Consider the following 19,186-nt stretch of genomic DNA (forward strand, 5'->3'; position numbering starts at 1 on the left):
TAAAAGTGCCCCAGTCTTATTGTAATTATGCTGCTCCTTTTTTTACCATGATGTACTCTCATTACTGAAAGTACTGTCAGGTACTTTTATGGTCATGTCACATCCAGGAGCCTAGATACAGTACTGTAACACCACACACCTTGATAACTATACCACTGTCAGGTACCGAGGTACAGGCGCCTCGCTGCCAGGCACCGAGGTACAGGCGCCTCGCTGTCAGTTATCTAGGTACGGTCACCTCACTGTCAGGTACCTAGGTACAGTCACCTCACTGCCAGGTACCTAGGTACGGTCACCTCACTGCCAGGTACCTAGGTACGGTCACCTCACTGCCAGGTACCTAGGTATGGTCACCTCACTGCCAGGTACCTAGGTATGGTCACCTCACTGCCAGGTACCTAGGTACAGTCACCACACTGTCAGGTATCAACACATTCATGCCTTCATATTTTCCCTCTAAAATTATCCAAATCTTTGTTTGAAACACAAGGGCCCTACTTTCTATGGACGGATTGGATCAGCCAGGATGCAGGAAAATACACTCGTGTAATTTGCATGCAGTCCAAGTGGCTCTTCAGCCAGTTTTCACTTTTTTACTATTCTGCCACATCTATATTGCAAATTCGTGGTTCTATATGAACATTAATTTGTTGAATACATATGTGTACTGTATAAGCTCTACTCAAAGCTTCTGATTTAAGATTCTGATTAAGATTTAAGATTATCTGATTCTGATTTAAAGTTATTTAAACAACTAAATATTTATGTAGCTGTATACTGTAGCTACATGTGCTGTAGCTATTCTCTGCATACTGCCTTGGTACTCTATTCAAGAGTCATTGTCTCATTTCACACACCTCTTTTCATACAATACTATTATTTTTTTCTCTCCGAGCTAGGATGTACAATCTGACTTTCTGGAAAATGCCCATTGCCTCAAAAGTCATTTTATTGCCTAATTTGCTGCTTATATTTTCATGTGCAATAGTCATACATGTCTGCAGATTTTACTTGTATCATATTTATGCTTTTGTAAATGCTTTTTACTCTGAAATATAGATGAAGCTTGATTTTAGACATTGGAATACTGTATATAAATTGCAGTATTTTCATTAAATGTATAGCATGATTAATGAATTATGAGCCATTCACAAAGATCTAATTTGCCTTAATTCTTATTAACCTTGTTACTTAATACAGTTCACTCCAGGTTTTATATGTGATGATTTAACACAAATCAAATCTACACGAGGTCAAGATTTTTACCACTTACCATAATTGGTTTCCCGTTGTCACTCTTCATCTTGTGTGAGTTTGCACACAAAAGCTATACTCAAAGTACTAACTTGTACTTGTTTTGGTGTTCTAGTGTCAGCGACAGGAAGCCTATTAGACTTATTAAGGTTCCCCCCCCCCCCTCTTCCCCCAATTAGTGACCTTCCCCAGAAGGCAACCCCTAGAAAAATTGCCCAACTCCTGGGTACTGATTTACTGCTAGGTGAACACATGCAGATAGTTGACTATACAATATTTGTCATTAATTTGTCAAGTCTAATATTTTTCTTTGAGAGCTCAGAAATTATAATCAAATTAATTTCATTTCATTTTATTTTACAGGAGTAATGACTTGAACCACCTGTGTGTCCTCCATCCTGACCGCCTTGCCGTATACACTGTCTCAGTGACCGCGGGTCAGGCTGGCCATGGGGACCACACACGTCTCGCCATTGCCTACCAACACAAACTTCAGCGGAATGCCCACTCCATGATTACAGGTGAAATTTCAGTCTTGAAAATTTATTTTTATTTTTGAGGGGCTGTCTCGGTGGTTTTCAGTGCTATACCATTGGAGCTGCCAGGCCTTAGAGAATTACACCAGGCTTTTTTATTTTCTTATTTTTATTTATATACAACTGTACAGGAAGGTACAGTGGGTTGTGTAAGTGCAGATTTTGGTGATTAAATGGTGTAGTCTTGCAAAGCCATTAAACAATACGGCATTTTGTGCAAGTCTTAGACCTAACACAAGCTTCGTAATGAACCTTTTTGTTGCAATTAGTAAGCAATCAATCTTAAAGAAATAAAACTGTTGATTGAGGTATAGAATGAAAAATTTTAGTAATTTGCTTTTTGGAAAGCTAGCTTCCTCTGTTGTACCGGCAGTGTGAATGAGCTTTTGGAGCCACTGAAGGGCTCCTTTCAGAAATCAAACATTAACTATAATGAAATATTTTTTTTCTGTAGGCCCCCAGAGGCTCCTGTCCATATAATTTTCCATGATGTTATGGGGTTTTGCACAAGAGGCTCCGGAGTGATGGGGCTAGCTGGCCAAATCCTCAGTGGCCTTGGCTGCCCTCTGATGGCAGTCAGATGAATCATAGTCGAGGTATTTATCCAGCAGTAAAGATTGTTTGCCTTAAGGGACCAAATTTCTGTCAAGCAGTCACTTGCTTTGTTGTGCTGAGCCGAACCACTTCAACTGGATGGTAGAGCGACGGTCTCGGTTCTTGCAGGTTGGGATTCAATTTCTGACCTCGTTCATGATATAGTTGGGCATCATTCCTCCTCTTTGTCCCATCCCAAATCCTTATCCTGTTTAAATGCTATATACTGTAATTTTAATGATGTAAATTATCAGGAGAAAACTACCTTTTCTTTTGTTATACCAATGCAGTCTAGGTGTTTTCCGTACTGTGGCTGCCCTCTGATACCCTGGTACCCCCCTCCCGGCTCATAAGCTGAGCCAGCTTCTGATTGTTTGCTTCTGGTAGGCAACATATGGGTCTCGGAGGCCTAGTGTGTTGGGCTAAGGCTTCGTGATACCAGAGTTTAACTCGGGCAGCTACTGGGGCCCACCTGAAAAAAAAAAATTAATTTCATTCAGTACTCAATTTTTGACTAATCATATAACCTTACATTGGTTCCGAGGATTAACGTTCCTGGGGCCCAGCCTCTGACCATGCCTTCTGATGCAATCATAGTTTGATTGTCATTCATATACTGTATATGTCTAGCCTACACTTGAAACAATCCCATGTTTGTTATGCTACCCAGTATTTTGTTCCATAAATCAATAACTCTATTGGCCCATACAAAGCACCTTCTATTTATATCCACTTAAATTCATTCGTATATTTATGTAACCTACACATGAAACAATCCAGAGATCTCGCATTTATTATGTTATCTTGAGGTTATCTTGAGATGATTTCGGGGCTTTAGTGTTCCCGCAGCCCGGTCCTCGACCAGGCCTCCACCCCCAGGAAGCAGCCCGTGACAGCTGACTAACACCCAGGTACCTATTTTACTGCTAGGTAACAGGGGCATAGGGTGAAAGAAACTCTGCCCATTGTTTCTCGCCGGCGTCCGGGATCGAACCCGGGACCACAGGATCACAAGTCCAGCGTGCTGTCCGCTCGGCCGACCGGCTCCACCAGTAATTTGTTACCCGGTAATTTATTCCATAAATCAACTACCCAGTTCCCAAACCTACTGTAATACTTCAAAATAACTGTAAGGTCTTGTGGAATTTTTAAGGAATATTAAAAAATTATTTTTTGCACTTTTCAGGATCTTTTGGAGGTGTGAAGGGAAAAGATTATATTGCTGTTCAGTCACTAGATGGCTGCATTACCGTCTTCGAACAAGAAAGCTTTGCATTCTCTAGTTTTCTTCCTGGGTTTTTGCTGCCTGGCCCTATAGCCTATGTTCCCAAGACTGACTCCCTCGTTACAGTGGGTTCTGACTGGTGCCTTCAGTGTTTCAAGTAAGGATTTTTGAGGCATTCGTAATAACGACACAGTGCAGAATATTTGTTCTTCCATAATTATCTTAAGTCTGTTTCACTATCACCCAACGTCTTCACTTAATGCCTTGCCACTTATTTCTTAGTTCGTTATGTTATTATTTTTAAAAGTTCAAAGCCATCCGCAACAAGTCTTTCAGCAGCATCAGGCCGCAGCTCAACCTCACGAACAGCAACGCAAGTTGAGCACTACTTTATGAACCAATTTATAGATCTCATTTCTGAAAATTCACCGTGGCTGTAAAATTCCTAACAATAGCAGAGTTTTCTTAGTTTTTATTCCAATATTTTGTACAGTATATCTTTTGGGGGAAATAAAGATATTCCATTTTGTAATAACCTGGAACATTTCACAGATACCAGGCTGTGGCTGTGGCAGCAGACAATGAGAAAGATAGCATCAGTAAAGGAGGGAAGCGCCTGGCCCCAGAGTGGACACAGCAGCTGGGAGAACCAGCTTTAGATCTGTGTGTTCTGTCTCCACCAGATGGCCCCACAAGTGTTCTTGTCCTAGCCCACCATGCCGTCTTCTGCTTCAAGGAGTCTGGGGTCTTGAAATTTGTTAAGAAGCTCGAGTACAGTCCATCCTGCTTCATAGCTTTTATTGTTGGTATGTTGGCACTAAAGATATTGATTGTACAATTGGCTTCATTCTTGACGCACATTCAGGGATCCCGGGTTTAATTCCCAGGTGGGACAGAAATGGTTAGGCACTTTCCTTTTCACCTAATGTCTCTATTCACCTGGCAGTAAATAGGTAACCGGGAGTTGGGCAACCATTGTGGGGATGCATCCTCAAAAAGGGTCAGTAATTCGATGTTTGGGGGGCAGAGGACATTGGTAGAAGCCAGAAGTAAATTGTGCAAAATTGTCTGGTCAACAGTTTCTAATATATTTTTTGTTATGTCTCCAGACAATTACGTGCAAGTTTGTGTCGCCAGCCACACACAAAACTTGTTGGTGTACCAGGAGTCTGAGCTGAAGTGGGCATCACAATTACCTTTCGTTCCTGTTGCTCTGGCTCGGGCCAGCTTTCCGGTAAGTTTATATCTAACTTATTACAGAACCTTTTATTCTTATTGTCTTACAATACACTTGTTACAAAGTCACTTGTTACAAAGACTTTGATAAGAGTTTTGGAAATCCTAATTATGTGATTATAATGGTTTGTTTAGTAGTACTGTACAGTATTTAGTAAGTACAATACAGTACTTCAGATAAACACCGGTCGTAATGTGGTGTTTGAACAGTAGAATCTCGAATTATTTAATTATTTTTTTAATGTATATCAATGTCTTCACAAACGTGTTATGCATGTTAAGCCATTCACTCACACTCGTATTTCATACTGAAGATTTTCCATTTTGTGTGTTATACAATTATAGTATAGTACTAAGATTTCCTTATGAATTAGCTTCTTTGGGATACTTTCAATCTAAGGCTTCTCAGTTGCTCCATTAAATCAATGGCCTATATAGAGCCACAGAGATATATTCTTCCTAATAGGCTCCAACATCTTATTCAACCACCATGATCCTTACCTTGAGGTTACCTTGAGGTGCTTCCGGGGCTTAGCGTCCCCGCGGCCCGGTCGTCGACCAGGCCTCCTCAGAGACATTCTAAATAGTCTGGTCATACAATTTGAGAAGTGAAACAGTGGTGATTAATTACAACTTGCTTCAGTATTTTTTCTCATCTTCATATCAGATACAAACTATAGTACTGTATCATCCTTTGCAGATGATAGAATTTTCATGAGTAGAAATATAGAGGACATAGCAAACCTCCAATCTGATGTCAAAGTTTTTCAATGGGCCACAGAAAATATGATGTTTAATGAGGATAAGGTAAAGTTAGTGTGCTGTGGAAGAACTAAAATATCAAACGGAAACCACGTAAGTGCATTCAAACTGCACAATTGAAAGTAAAAATAAAAGATTTAGGAGTAATCATGTTGGAAGACCTTACTCTTTAAGAACTGCACATACTAGTGGCTTTACAAGATTGTAATTACTATACCATGTATCCTCACAATCCCAATGTTCCTTCTTGTATATATATAAATAAATAAATAAATAAATAAGAACACAACATAGGTGCCATCTCAACTGCAAGAAAAATGACAGGTTGGATAACAAGAACCTTTCAAACAAGAGATTCCACACCATTGATGATAGTTTTCAAGACACTAGTGCTCTCTAGAGTGGAATATTGTTAATGCAGGCATAGCTTTAGATGGGATTTTTAAGAGGCCAGAGAGCTCTGATAGCAGTTAAACGGTTTTGGCTAAAGCCTCGGCCCAAGGCATAGTCTTGCTATAACTGCAAATACTATGGTAATCGCTCCAACATCCAGCTTCTTGGACAAAATTAGCTCCCCTTTCAGGGGAAAATCCTTGAAAGTCCATTTGTATTCGTACATAATCTTAGCATTGATAGTACTGGTATTTAATTTAACAAGCAATTGGTGATTATTCCAGACTACATGAGTGAATAGACTTAATTAGTTACTGGTTAAAGGTTGCTTAAATAGTAGTTATGATAAGGTTAATTATGTTCTATAATGTTCTGCTAAATAATAAAGGATCATAATAATAAATAAAGGCTAATAATAAAAGCTAAATAATGGGGCTAACAATGCTTTGGTCCCAGGTTTGTGTCATCTCACAGCTCTGGTGGACTTTCTCATTGATATATATCACATTAGTGTGATTTCTGTGTGTGTGTGTAAAGGCTCATATTGTCGAGTGCATTAAACTGTATTTTCATTCACACAGGGTCAGCGTTTCTTAAGGGTAAGCCTTCATCCTCACTATTAAAGGTTTCATGTCTTGCTTAAGGTTGCTTTTGAAAATATATTCTCTAATTTGATGCATAATTAGAACTTTTTCATTGAATTGCTTTCTAGTGTAGTAGCTTTTTTCTTAGGAAGTTTAGGCAGTTGACTTCATTTTGTATCTAAACTGTAGAGTATATACAGTATCTGCTTTTGTCATAAACTTCTATAGAATAGACAGCTTGATCTGCAGTATTGCTTTAGATATTCTGTAATCGGAAAAGTTTTTCTATAGATTGCATGTGGGGTATTTGGTAATTTGTGACATGTATCACTGTATCAACAAGTGGTCCTAGGTACCCACCTGTTGTTGGTTACAAGGATCAATGTCCTGTGTCCCTTACCTTGAGGTGTTTCCGTGGATTAGCGTCCCCGCGCCCCGGTCGTCGACCAGGCCTCCGGTCTCTGACACATTACAGTTATCAATTCAGTAAGAAGAAAATATAATGCAAATATATGATTCAAAATGGCAAAGAAGGGAATTTTTTCAGTATTAGGAATGACATATAAAGGTTGACTGTGACTCTCATATGTTGAGATTTATATAAGGTTTTTCTCCATTGTCATTTTACCTGTTTTGTATGCTTTTCTCCATTCCAGTATTCATATGCTTTACTAAATTTTGACAATTTTGCTCATTTAACTTAATTATAATGCATTTACTGCATTTTGAACAGAGTAACTACTCATTTATTATTGCAAGAATTTTGAATTACATTATCCTCTTAGTACAGATTATAACATTAATAGTGCAGGTGTATTCAGTAATACACACACAAACAAACTGCTCCAGTAATAATACATTACTGGAACAGTAACAAACTGCTCCAGTAATGTAAACAATAACAAACTGCTCCAGTAATAATACATTACTGGAACAGTAACAAACTGCTCCAGTAATGTAAACAATAACAAACTGCTCCAGTAATAATACATTACTGGAACAGTAACAAACTGCTCCAGTAATAATACATTACTGGAACAGTAACAAACTGCTCCAGTAATAATACATTACTGGAGCAGTTTGCACAGTACGTGGATGATCACGGGTACCTTTCTCAGCAAGGCTTCCAGAGTAGTTCCGGTACACCTGGATCCTTGCCGGTCACTGCTAGCTCGTCATGCACTGAGCGACTATGAGGACTAAGTCGCTCAGAGCCGGGGCCAGGATTCATTGAGTATTTATGCATCCACTTATGAAACCTGTATGTGTTTAAACTGTCATGGCGGCCTTGTTTACATTTATTAAACAGTTTTCAAGCTTTGAAACTTCAAATTCTAGGTTGTTATTGTTGTAAACAATCTTGTAGTGCTTCAGAGTTCATAAACTGTTTATTAATTATAATCAAAGCCTCCACAATTGTTAACAGATGTACAGGATTCATAAGTGGTTGCTTACAAAAATCCTGGTACCGGCATGATAGCAGTGGCTTGGAACGGTTCAGGGTCACAGGACACATGGAGCTACCGAGGTTCTGTCCAGAAAGAAGTGGTCCATTCCCTCCAATGCTCAAAACTTTATCTATACTTTAATCATGCATGAATTCTTGTTTATAGCCTTCTAAGGAAATAATACACTTTAACATTACTAAAAGTAAACTGAGCTTATATTTTGCTTATTTAAATTCAATTTTAAAGATATTTTATTTTGCATCAGTTATTCCATTTTTTATCGGGGCTACAGTCTCTATAGATTATTATTGTTAGTGCAGTATTCTTTGACATCAAATAGGAGCATTGACATAACTTGGCCAAATTAATTCTTCATGAAACATCCCAATATTTATTCTATCATAAACTTGTACTCTGTTTTCAATGTGTTTTTCCACTACAGGGCATTACCGGAGCAGTTGTGATGCTTGGAGAAACAGGCCAGCTTCAGGTCTCGTATCTGGGGACTGATCCGTCATTTTTCGTGGCTCCTCCAGCAGAAACTCGTGAGATTAATTATGACCAAACAGACAAGGAACTGTCTCAGCTGCATAAAATAATTAAGGCATCAACGAAAGACACAGGTATATAACATAATTTTCAAAGAAACCTAGGTAATGTTATTTAAGTTAATATGCAGCAGGGAAACATGATATCTTTGCTATCATACAAGCTGGGGTTTGTGACCCCACAAGAGGTCTGGGTGGGGAGTATAAATGTTTATTCCCACATTAATACTTGGTGCCTTGAGCCGAAACTAGAAAGGCCAGATTGGGTGTCATGTCTTGCCTTCTTCCTTTGCTGGCAAAGGAACAATTCCTTTGCAAATTCCAAAATTTCCTCCATTTTGGAGGAAATGTTTATAGCAATTGCCTAAGTATAGGTACAGGGCAAGAGAGCTATGCTCGTGGTATCCCATATACAGTACTCAATACTGTACTCTGCCTTATGACTCTTTTGAAACTACTGACGGTTTGACTTCTATCGCCTTCACACTTCTTCCAACCGTTTACCACTGTTAAAAAAAAAATCAAATGTTTATGGCATCTTTATTTTATTTTATTTATTGTATTATTATTTCTGATGTTTATTGAGAACATCAGAGAGAGTTAGGATAATGAGTTAGACAATTTTTTTTTTTTTAGGTTCTTATTTTTTTTGAAGAAAGTTGAAAAATTATGTAAAACAATTATGCTATGGACCAATATCAAGCCATAAGACTTGATAATAGTCAAGGATGGACTGAAAATGTTGACATCTGAAAATGAAGTTAACTGTTGGAAATAAAGATGTGGTGATAATAGAACATGAAGAACCGATGACGGTTCATCCGTCGTCGGTTCTTCAGTTCATCTTGTCGTTCTTAGTCCATCCTGTCGTTCCGTCCTGGACCATCATCAAGTCTTATGACTTGATGATGGTCCATTATCAAGTCTTATGACTTGATAATGGTTCAGGACGGACCAAAACATCATTGGTTCTTCATTTTCAGGTATGTGGGTTGGGTGTCAACTTTTCAGTCAATTATTGTGACTTGTAGTCCGCAGAATACTTGCGTTTTTTGCTATACAGTACAATCAACTTAATGGATTATATGATTATCATAAAACTTTTTTCTTTAATTGTTACTGCTCTAGACTTTAGTATTGTCCAATAAATCAACATTATTTTCTATTATACTGATTATTATATCTGAAGTTAATACTTACAGGAGCACTGGTGAGCATGAATCGCGGTGATAGTGACCTCCTGGTGTCGGCAACAGTGGGAACACAGCTGGAGACTTGGACTGGGCACACTCGCGTTCAAAATCCTGAGGGTGGGATTCCTGCAGTGCCAGTGGTTATGCGTCTTACCGCACACACGCCTCTCAACACTGTCAGAGTCAACATAGCTGTGGAGAAGCCACTAGGTGTTACTCAAGACACCTTTGTTCTGCGGACAATATGTGAGTTTCCTCTTGAGACAATTGAGATGTTGCTATTTTCTGGGTCTTGGGTTTGTGAGAAATGTTTATTTTGGTCTTTTTGATTATGATACGATATTGTGACTACACTATGGTCAAATCTTGGGGAAACGAATGATAATGTAACATTGGCTAAACATTGATAACCTTGGTCCGGTGTAATTAAATGTTACCTGAGCATGTTTTGCCTTGCCTTTGAGCTCTACCTGTGCGAGAACCCAACCGCAATAGTTTAATAATACACTGTTGTGTAACTCCTTTCCTGACAGGTGATACAAGTCAAATCATGGTCAAATTCTACTATGAGGAGCCCTACATACCTACCAGTCTCTCCATCAGCATCATCACGTCTTACGTGACACATACTGGCATTCCACGTATCATCACAAATAATGTAAGCACTGTACTGTAATGTTTTTAATGTCCCGTAAAATTAATGCTTTTTTGCAATTACAAATAATGGTTGAGAATCTCTTCCAACTACACTACTAAATTTTATCTTTAGCTATTCATTACACATGGAGAAATATCTAACTCAGATTTTACATTAGAAAATAAAAGGCCATATACTGTACTGTATATTATATGCCTTTTACTTGGCATATGTTTTCTTCTCCTCAAAGGGAATTTTGACACAGATGTACACAATGACCATAGCAGAAATGTTCCCCATACACTTAGTGGGGTTGTATACACTTTTCATGTGAATCTTGTACAGAATGCAGCAAAGTGTACTACAATCAATACACAGTAATTTCATCAGATCAATTTTGAATTTCCTTGTTAAACTTCATATAGGATGTTCAGTTCATAGCATGTTAAGCTTTGAGTGAACCTACATATACAGTACAGTATATTTAATAAATTTGTAGAATGGTAAATTAGAAGTCTAAGCACAAGGAACATAGGCTCTCATAGAAGGCAAGGAATGATTGGAAGAAGAATTAAAGATTTTAGAAGTGAGATTGTGTAGCGTGTCAAAATTTATTTATTAAGTACGTACAGTGGTTTAGACACGCGAAGTGCATAACTCGTGACACTGACACAGAGAATTATACCGTGATACAGATAATTCACAGGAGTGAGGTGAATGATGGTATACTTAAAAAAATAAAAAATCATGCTTAGACATTTGCATCATTATTAGATTAATAAACTAAGTTAAAATAAGTTTGCATTTTAATAAATATTTTCTCGTAAATTTATCTGTATTTTACAATCACCGTTTCATGGTTTTTGTCCTAGGAATACAGTACTTAGGATATGGAAGTTACTATTAGCTCATTATATCAAGTACAGTATTTCAGTACAGTATGATAATTTTAATTTTCTGCTATATGTTTTTTCCAATAAAGCTCACCAGTAATTGTAACTAAGTTTTTTTATAGCTGTTCACCTCTTTAGTTAAGCGAAGAGTAACTACTGTACAAGATTTTGTATACATCAATGAATAAACCCAATTGTCAATCAATTGATGTAACCTCTTATAGGCTTTTCTGTATTGGTAACATGTTAAGAATTTGGGTAGATATTGTGTAATAGTGTCAAGAGACGAGGAGCTGATACAAATAATACAGTATATATATATCTTCAGCTGGAACTACCGATGCGGCTTGTGGTAAAACCAAACATGCCAACCAAGGAAGCTGACCATAAAATTACCATCTCTACTAATAAAGATGCTGTCAACCTGCCAGAGCTGTTTCCAGGTAAATTGTTGCGAGATGGTTTTTCTGCGGGGAGGTCCATCGGCTCTCTGGAGCCAGGGAACCGACGGGGCTCACCCAGAAAATGGTATTTCACTACCAATGGCATTTCATTGCTCACTAGCGTTTCATTACATTCAACGCTGGTTTCCTTCTTCTTTCATTGTATTATAGTTTGCAACATCATGTTAAGATCTTGCTGAGGAGGTCTTAACACTTAAGTTAATAAAAATAATTGAAGTGGGGAGAGTGACTATAAAATGTGTGTGGTAAAGTGTTAAGCTTTAACACAAGCCTTGGATACCTGTGTTTCAGCATACCTTGTCCCCTATGTTATGGATCTGTTCTAGCATACCTTGTATCTGTGTTATGGATCTGTTCCAACATACCTTGTCCCTGTGTTATGGATCTCTTCTAGCATACCTTGTTCCTGTGTTACGGATCTGTTTAAGCATACCTTGTCCCTGTGTTATGGATCTGTTCCAGCATACCTTGTCCCTGTGTTATGGATCTGTTCCAGCATACCTTGTCCCTGTGTTATGGATCTGTTCCAGCATACCTTGTCCTTGTGTTATGGATCTGTTCTAGCATACCTTGTCCCTGTGTTATGGATCTGTTCTAGCATACCTTGTATCTGTGTTATGGATCTGTTCTAGCATACCTTGTCCCTGTGTTATGGATCTGTTCTAGCATACCTTGTCCCTGTGTTATGGATCTGTTCTAGCATACCTTGTCCCTGTGTTATGGATCTGTTCCAGCATACCTTGTCCTTGTGTTACGGATCTGTTCTAGCATACCTTGTATCTGTGTTATGGATCTGTTCTAGCATACCTTGTATCTGTGTTATGGATCTGTTCTAGCATACCTTGTCCCTGTGTTATGGATCTGTTCCAGCATACCTTGTCCCTGTGTTATGGATCTGTTCTAGCATACCTTGTTCCTGTGTTACGGATCTGTTTAAGCATACCTTGTCCCTGTGTTATGGATCTGTTCCAGCATACCTTGTCCCTGTGTTATGGATCTGTTCCAACATACCTTGTCCCTGTGTTATGGATCTGTTCCAACATACCTTGTCCCTGTGTTATGGATCTGTTCTAACATACCTTGTCCCTGTGTTATGGATCTGTTCCAGCATACTTTGTTCCTGTGTTATGGATCTGTTCCAACATACCTTGTCCCTGTGTTATGGATCTGTTCCAGCATACCTTGTCCTTGTGTTATGGATCTGTTCTAGCATACCTTGTCCCTGTGTTATGGATCTGTTCTAGCATACCTTGTCCCTGTGTTATGGATCTGTTCTAGCATACCTTGTCCCTGTGTTATGGATCTGTTCTAGCATACCTTGTATCTGTGTTATGGATCTGTTCTAGCATACCTTGTATCTGTGTTATGGATCTGTTCTAGCATACCTTGTACCTGTGTTACCCCTGACCCCATTACAATAGAGCTTGATTATTGACAAAATGTTTCCAGAGTCGTCAGTAACCACTAACAATACTTCATAGCTCAAATTAAAAAAAAAATCCTGTTACTTCTCTTTTTGCAACTTATGTTAAAAGAAAAAAAAAGTTTTTTTAGTTAGCACAACAAATTCTTTTACTAATGGCTTTTGCAAAAAGAAAAAATACTGATTTATGATGAGGTTAAGAATGCAGCTTTATGATGTGGGAAAAGTAATAATAAATAATCTTGGTATTTTCTATGATGTAGCAAATAAATGTGTGGTTAAGAATGCCAAGGAATTAGGTATTGTGTGGAAGTGGACAAGCTGGTAGAAGACTGGAAAAAAATTGCTTGACTGGACGAGTAAGCAGCAAGAAGAATTGCCGGCAAGTAAGAAGTGGATTTTATGGTTAGATCAAACAATTATATGGAGTGTCAAATTGGGAAAATTGGCTGAACAGAGGCAAACATGAAGACAGTGGAGGGATAATTTATAATACCCAATAAATACCATATAAATACAGTATAGTTTTTAAGTACAGTACTGTACTGCTAGGGAAATATAGTGCAGTACACTGGTCTACGAAGGATTCTCACAGAAATGCTGAAACATGGAGAGCAAAATTGGCAGCCACGGAAGACAAACACTTCTTTAGGTGGCATATCACAGAGTTGACAAAAAGAAGAGTAGATTGTCCACAAGCTGCACTAGACAAGAACTATTTCTTTAAATGGAGAGAAAATGGGACGAGGAAATGAATGGAAGCTGGAAACACATTTGAGTCGCATACATATAAATAAATTTGTGTCAAGGTCACTTTGCCCACAACTTCAAAATTATTTACAACACAGAATTTAAATGTCATAAGATAGAAATAGTATGCCAGATACAAAATGTGAATTTTGGTAGTAATAGGAATGATCTTTTAAGTAGAAATGAAATTGTACTCTCAATGTTTTAATATTTAGACTGCACAAGATCTTACTTTCTGAGGAATGTATTGGTTTCTTTTTCTGACAGATTTAGTATCAGATTCCACTGTAGGAACAGCAATGGGGCTTCAGTATTATAGTGGAGAAGACATTACGATCCTCTCTTCCCGCACCACCAACAGATATCGTCTTCAGTCTGATAGGTTAGTAGAGATTTGGAGCAAGAGTTCGAGCGAGTTCATAAAAATTCTATACAGTACTGTACAGTACAATATATCACAACCTTTGCTCAGAATTTTGTTTTTGTTTTTCTTTATGCTTCAGTTAGCGATGTTGTAAACTTTGCAAGTGATCCATGTTTATATTTATTCTTTCTCCACGTTCAGCTTGATCGTTGGAACATGAGAAGACATTGCAGTAATATTTTGGTTGTTTTTTTATGAGATGTAATTCTAACTGAATCAACCCTTATTTGTATGTATATAAGAACATTGACTGATGAAGAATCATGATAAAACTCAATTTTGGTGAGCTAAGACCCCATGGATGCTCCCTTAGATAGGTTGTCCTACCTGAACTAGTATCATACCCTGGGGCTCTTGTCAACCTTTTCAATCGCTTTGACAGAGCTTTTAAAATGTTGTCTATTTAAAGTAGAATGATGGGCATGTCTTGGAAACATTTTTCTATGCTTAATCAAGTCATAATTTTTGGCCTGGTCCTCTGCTTCTTAGAGTGGGTACAGCACAGTTTGAAAGGATATATTGCTCGTTTTCCCAAAGCATAAGGTCACTCTGAGCCTAGTACAGGTCTGTGTTTTGGAGGCCTAAAGCAAGCAATGTTGCGGAGATATCAAAGTGCCACTTGGAAAGAGGCGTTTCATTTCACTCGGTGCTTTATTTTTAATAAATAATTGTATCATTTTTATTAATACATTTTTTCTGTTGCAACTAATAATATAAATGAAATGGAATCCTTCTAGCTAATCTAGTTGTCTGCACCCCGGGTTTCATTCAACTTTGTTTCCACTGTATATTCCACTTTATACAATACAATACTGTATGCAAATACAGTATTGCACTTTTTAAAATACACAACAGGATATTTTAAGTGAAAAAGTTTAATGATAAAGAAAAGAAACTAAACAGAGTAGAAAACACACAGGTTTGTACAGAAATGTCAAATAAATTGTTCACCTGTGCCGGGGAAAAATGGCAAATGCTTGACATAAATATAGAGGTACAGGTGACAATGTGTACATAATGAATAAAGTAATTAAAATCAGGAATTAGGGTGCAAAAGATGTAGCTAATGAATGCAGGCGATGAGTCACAATAACGTGGCTGAAGTATGTTGACCAGACACCACACTAGAAGGTGAAGGGACGACGACGTTTCGGTCCGTCCTGGACCATTCTCAAGTCGATTGAGTCGACAATCGACTTGAGAATGGTCCATGATGGACCGAAACGTCATCGTCCCTTCACCTTCTAGTGTGTAGTCTGGTCAACATAGCTAATGAATTTTTTGCTAGTTGCATGAGATATGCAATACTATGTGTATATGGAAGGAGAATTGAGAAGTGTTGCCAAGACAAACATCAGTGTTTCTTTTGTTATTTGATATAAAATGCCATATACTTGATTGCTTTTCATTCGCAGTCTACCAGCTATATGGGTCGTCCTTCGTGAGCTTGTTCGTCGCTTAAAGAGTTACTGGGGTCATCCCAGCCGACGAGATAGCGAGGGACTTACTCTAGGTGTTGCATCTTCACTTCCTACGCACGAACTTTTCTTTGAGATTGATGCCCATTTTTTGCGTAGAAAAAAACATCGGGAATTAGAAGTAAGTTTGAAGTGCATGCAGTTTGAGGATCAAGCAACTGCACTGTGTTGGTTACAGGTTTTATATAATATATATATAATATATTATATATATTAGTATATTTTGGTAGCAGTCTTTCCTGTAGACATATATTATTAAATATGACCGAAAAAGTAAGATTAATAATTCTAACACGAATTTTCTCAATATTTCTTATGTTTCTTTTCACTGTCGACAGTGAAAAGAAACATAAGAAATATTGAGAAAATTCGTGTTAGAATTATTAATCTTACTTTTTCGGTCATATTTAATAATATATATATATTATATATATATAGGGAATTATCAAGGGAAAGCACCATGCCATTATGACTATATAGACACACAGACAATGGAGAAAAACCAGATAAATGACCATGAGAAAAATTCGTAAATGAAGATAAAAAATGTTAAGAGATAAAAATGTTAGTCTTAAAACTAGCGTTCTCTTAGTTATGAATACGTACCATGAAATCTAAACTTAAGGTCCATAACTGGCTTAACAAAATATGTTTAGGCTGTCATGTGGATGTCTGCTGTTTCTGATTTATATCAAAACACGCCAAAAATCAAATACAATGAGGAAGTAGAAATACAGAGAAAACACTGAGGAAAAGAACCTAAGTACAGTACTAGTATAGTGTTTAAGTGAGTCTATTGTACCCTTAAATTTTATCCTAATTGTCAGTAAATGATTGTGATAACTTGGTAAATAGTGGTAATAAATATGATTCACTCCACTACAGGCCCAGCTGGTGCACAGAGCAACACAGTTTCGGGCCGTTCAGCGCCGCTTGCTCACCAAGTTCAAAGATAAAACTCCGACACCACTGACCAATTTGGACAACCTTCTGGAAGGAACCTACAAGCAGATTTTACAAATCACAGATGCCATCAATGAAAATATTATGGTGAATATATTTTAATTTACATCTCACACTATAGTACAGTACTGTATTAACCACTGCACTGTGCCACATAGTAATGTGACCCCCCCCCCCATCTTGTGTGCCCAAAAAACATTGTTTCACAAAAAATTTCTCTGGTCACGGGAAACTGAAATAATATACCCCAGTATTGTATGTGACATACTTTAGCCGTGATGGTATAGAGAAGTTGAGCAATTTATAGGAGCTGAACGATTAGGCACTCTTGAGACACTAACCCCAGTGACCTCGTGGGGTGGTAGTTGCGTCAAATATAATTTTTTATAATTATTTCATTATCATTCAATGGTTTTTATATCTAGTTTTTTCAGTAATATTATTCAATAGTGTGTAATTTGTGGGCATTATATATTTAAATGAGTGGAACAACGCTCTGCTCAACAATGTGCTGCTCTTATCTATGCTCTAAACCTGGGACCTTGTGGTTGTAACCTAACAGTGCTTACCACTGCCACAACCCTTGTGTTCATGTATTAATGACACTTATAAATCGTAAAGCATCCTGCTCAGCTTGATGTTACTCTCTTGTACTTTGGATTTACGATACTTTCCCTTTTTAACAAAGAGGCGGGCCTTCTCCCACACATTTTGTTTTATCATGTTTTAATTTGATCAGTGTTATCATCTTTATTTCTAAATTTTAGTTTTTAATATTCATAAAATTTTTTATGCTTTATTCTGTGCCACTGACTTCGTTATGGCACTAGAGAAATGATTGCTCAATCTCCATTAAATTAAAGTATCATGCTGTTTCATACAGTATTTATTTCTTCTAATCTATTCAGAATGCTATTTAAACAGTTGTGTAGCTCAACAACAAAGTCAGCTGTCTTCAGTACTTAATGGTGCTAGTCCTCGCGGAATACTGTTTAAATAGCAGGGGCCAGATTCACGAAAGTACTTACGCAAGCACTTACGAACGTGTACATCTTTCCTCAATCTTTGACGGCTTTGGTTACATTTATTAAACAGTTTACAAGCATGAAAACTTGCCAATCAACTGTTGTTATTGTTATAAACAGCCTCCTGGTGCTTCGGAGCTCATTAACTGTTTAATAATTGTAAACAAAGCCGTCAAAGATTGAGAAAAGATGTACAGGTTCGTAAGTGTTTGCGTAAGTGCTTTCGTGAATCTGGCCCCAGGTTTCTGAACGAATAATTGAGCAGTACGCTCCCTGACCATCTTGCTAGGGTCTAGAAGAAGATGGATGTCGGCTGAGTTGCGTGGTGAGGCTGGTACTAGAGCTGGTGCGCCTTCAGACTGCAATGCCAGATCACCAATATTCTCTGCTAAGTGCTGCTTTATCACCTATAGTCTACTTATCCATGGACCAGGTAATATATGGATCTAATTTAAAATGGGGCAAGTTACTATTACTTTTCTGTAGGTGGGTTATATAATAATAATCTTTATTTAGGTAAGGTACATACATAAAGAGATTTACAAAGTTTGTTGGCTTTATACATAGAGCTAGTACATACAATGCCTAAAGCCACTATTACAGAAGCGTTTCGGGCAGGAACGCTTTGCGTAATATTGGTTTACTCGGGTGCTTATTGTTCAGGAAATTGTGTAACCTTTATTTCTGAATTTTTGGGGATATAGAGAAATTCATTGCAAGTTATGAATAATGTATGACCATATATTTATCGTAATAAGTACCGTAATTTAGTTGGTAAAGTGTAGTTACAGGACGAGAGCTACACACGTGCTGTTCCAGCTTCCCAATAATCTTTATGCTGATAGTTTTTGCATCCACCACCTTCTCCCTTAAGTTGTTCCAATCATATATATATTATTTATTTATTTATTTATATACAAGAAGGTACATTGTGTTTGTGAGGATACATAGCATGGTATTTACAATCTTGTAGTGCCACTTATATGCGCAGCATTTCAGGTAGTATATATGTATAACTTGCAAACTGTATGCACTCGTATTTGCATGCTTTTGAATGTTTATCTGGAGTGATGAAAAGTTATAGGAAAGAAGTCTATAGCCCGTCTAACCTATAACTGAAGAATAGCAATAATGAGAAAATCAGCTGGAGCTCTGAGGTGATTCGAACCCCATGGCCAAGGTCACTCCCAGCCACTCACTTTACCACTGTACCACCCTGAATTGGTAAAAAGAGGTTTCAGTGGAATTCAGGTTGTATAACTTTTAACAAGTCAGGGTGGCACATTGGTAAGGTGAGCAGCTGGGAGTATGCCTTGGTCGCAGGTTCAAGTCACCTCAGAGCTCCAGTTAATTTTC

General features: G+C 37.8%; 1 protein-coding gene across 9 annotated transcripts in view; it reads left to right on the forward strand.

Moving 5' to 3' along the window:
- The window catches only part of BBS9 (Bardet-Biedl syndrome 9), a 29,603-nt gene that overhangs the window by 3,644 nt on the left and 6,773 nt on the right, over window positions 1–19,186 (forward strand). For 7 of the 9 annotated variants that reach the window (XM_045768572.2, XM_045768577.2, XM_045768579.2 and 4 more), the window contains exons 4-16: window positions 1,618–1,775; window positions 3,571–3,766; window positions 4,162–4,415; window positions 4,719–4,843; window positions 6,582–6,599; window positions 8,475–8,655; window positions 9,783–10,019; window positions 10,307–10,431; window positions 11,632–11,746; window positions 14,208–14,322; window positions 15,780–15,963; window positions 16,728–16,892; window positions 18,120–18,263. In XM_045768572.2, the coding sequence (XP_045624528.1) occupies window positions 1,618–1,775; window positions 3,571–3,766; window positions 4,162–4,415; window positions 4,719–4,843; window positions 6,582–6,599; window positions 8,475–8,655; window positions 9,783–10,019; window positions 10,307–10,431; window positions 11,632–11,746; window positions 14,208–14,322; window positions 15,780–15,963; window positions 16,728–16,892; window positions 18,120–18,263 (2,017 nt within the window). Of the gene's footprint in view, window positions 1–1,617; window positions 1,776–2,251; window positions 2,387–3,570; window positions 3,767–4,161; window positions 4,416–4,718; window positions 4,844–6,581; window positions 6,600–8,474; window positions 8,656–9,782; window positions 10,020–10,306; window positions 10,432–11,631; window positions 11,747–14,207; window positions 14,323–15,779; window positions 15,964–16,727; window positions 16,893–18,119; window positions 18,264–19,186 lie in introns of those variants that run through there. The other 2 variants (XM_045768581.2, XM_045768575.2) reach the window with 2 other exon arrangements.

This window comes from Procambarus clarkii, chromosome 61 (genome assembly GCF_040958095.1).
Source record: "Procambarus clarkii isolate CNS0578487 chromosome 61, FALCON_Pclarkii_2.0, whole genome shotgun sequence".
NCBI classification, from domain to species: domain Eukaryota; kingdom Metazoa; phylum Arthropoda; class Malacostraca; order Decapoda; family Cambaridae; genus Procambarus; species Procambarus clarkii.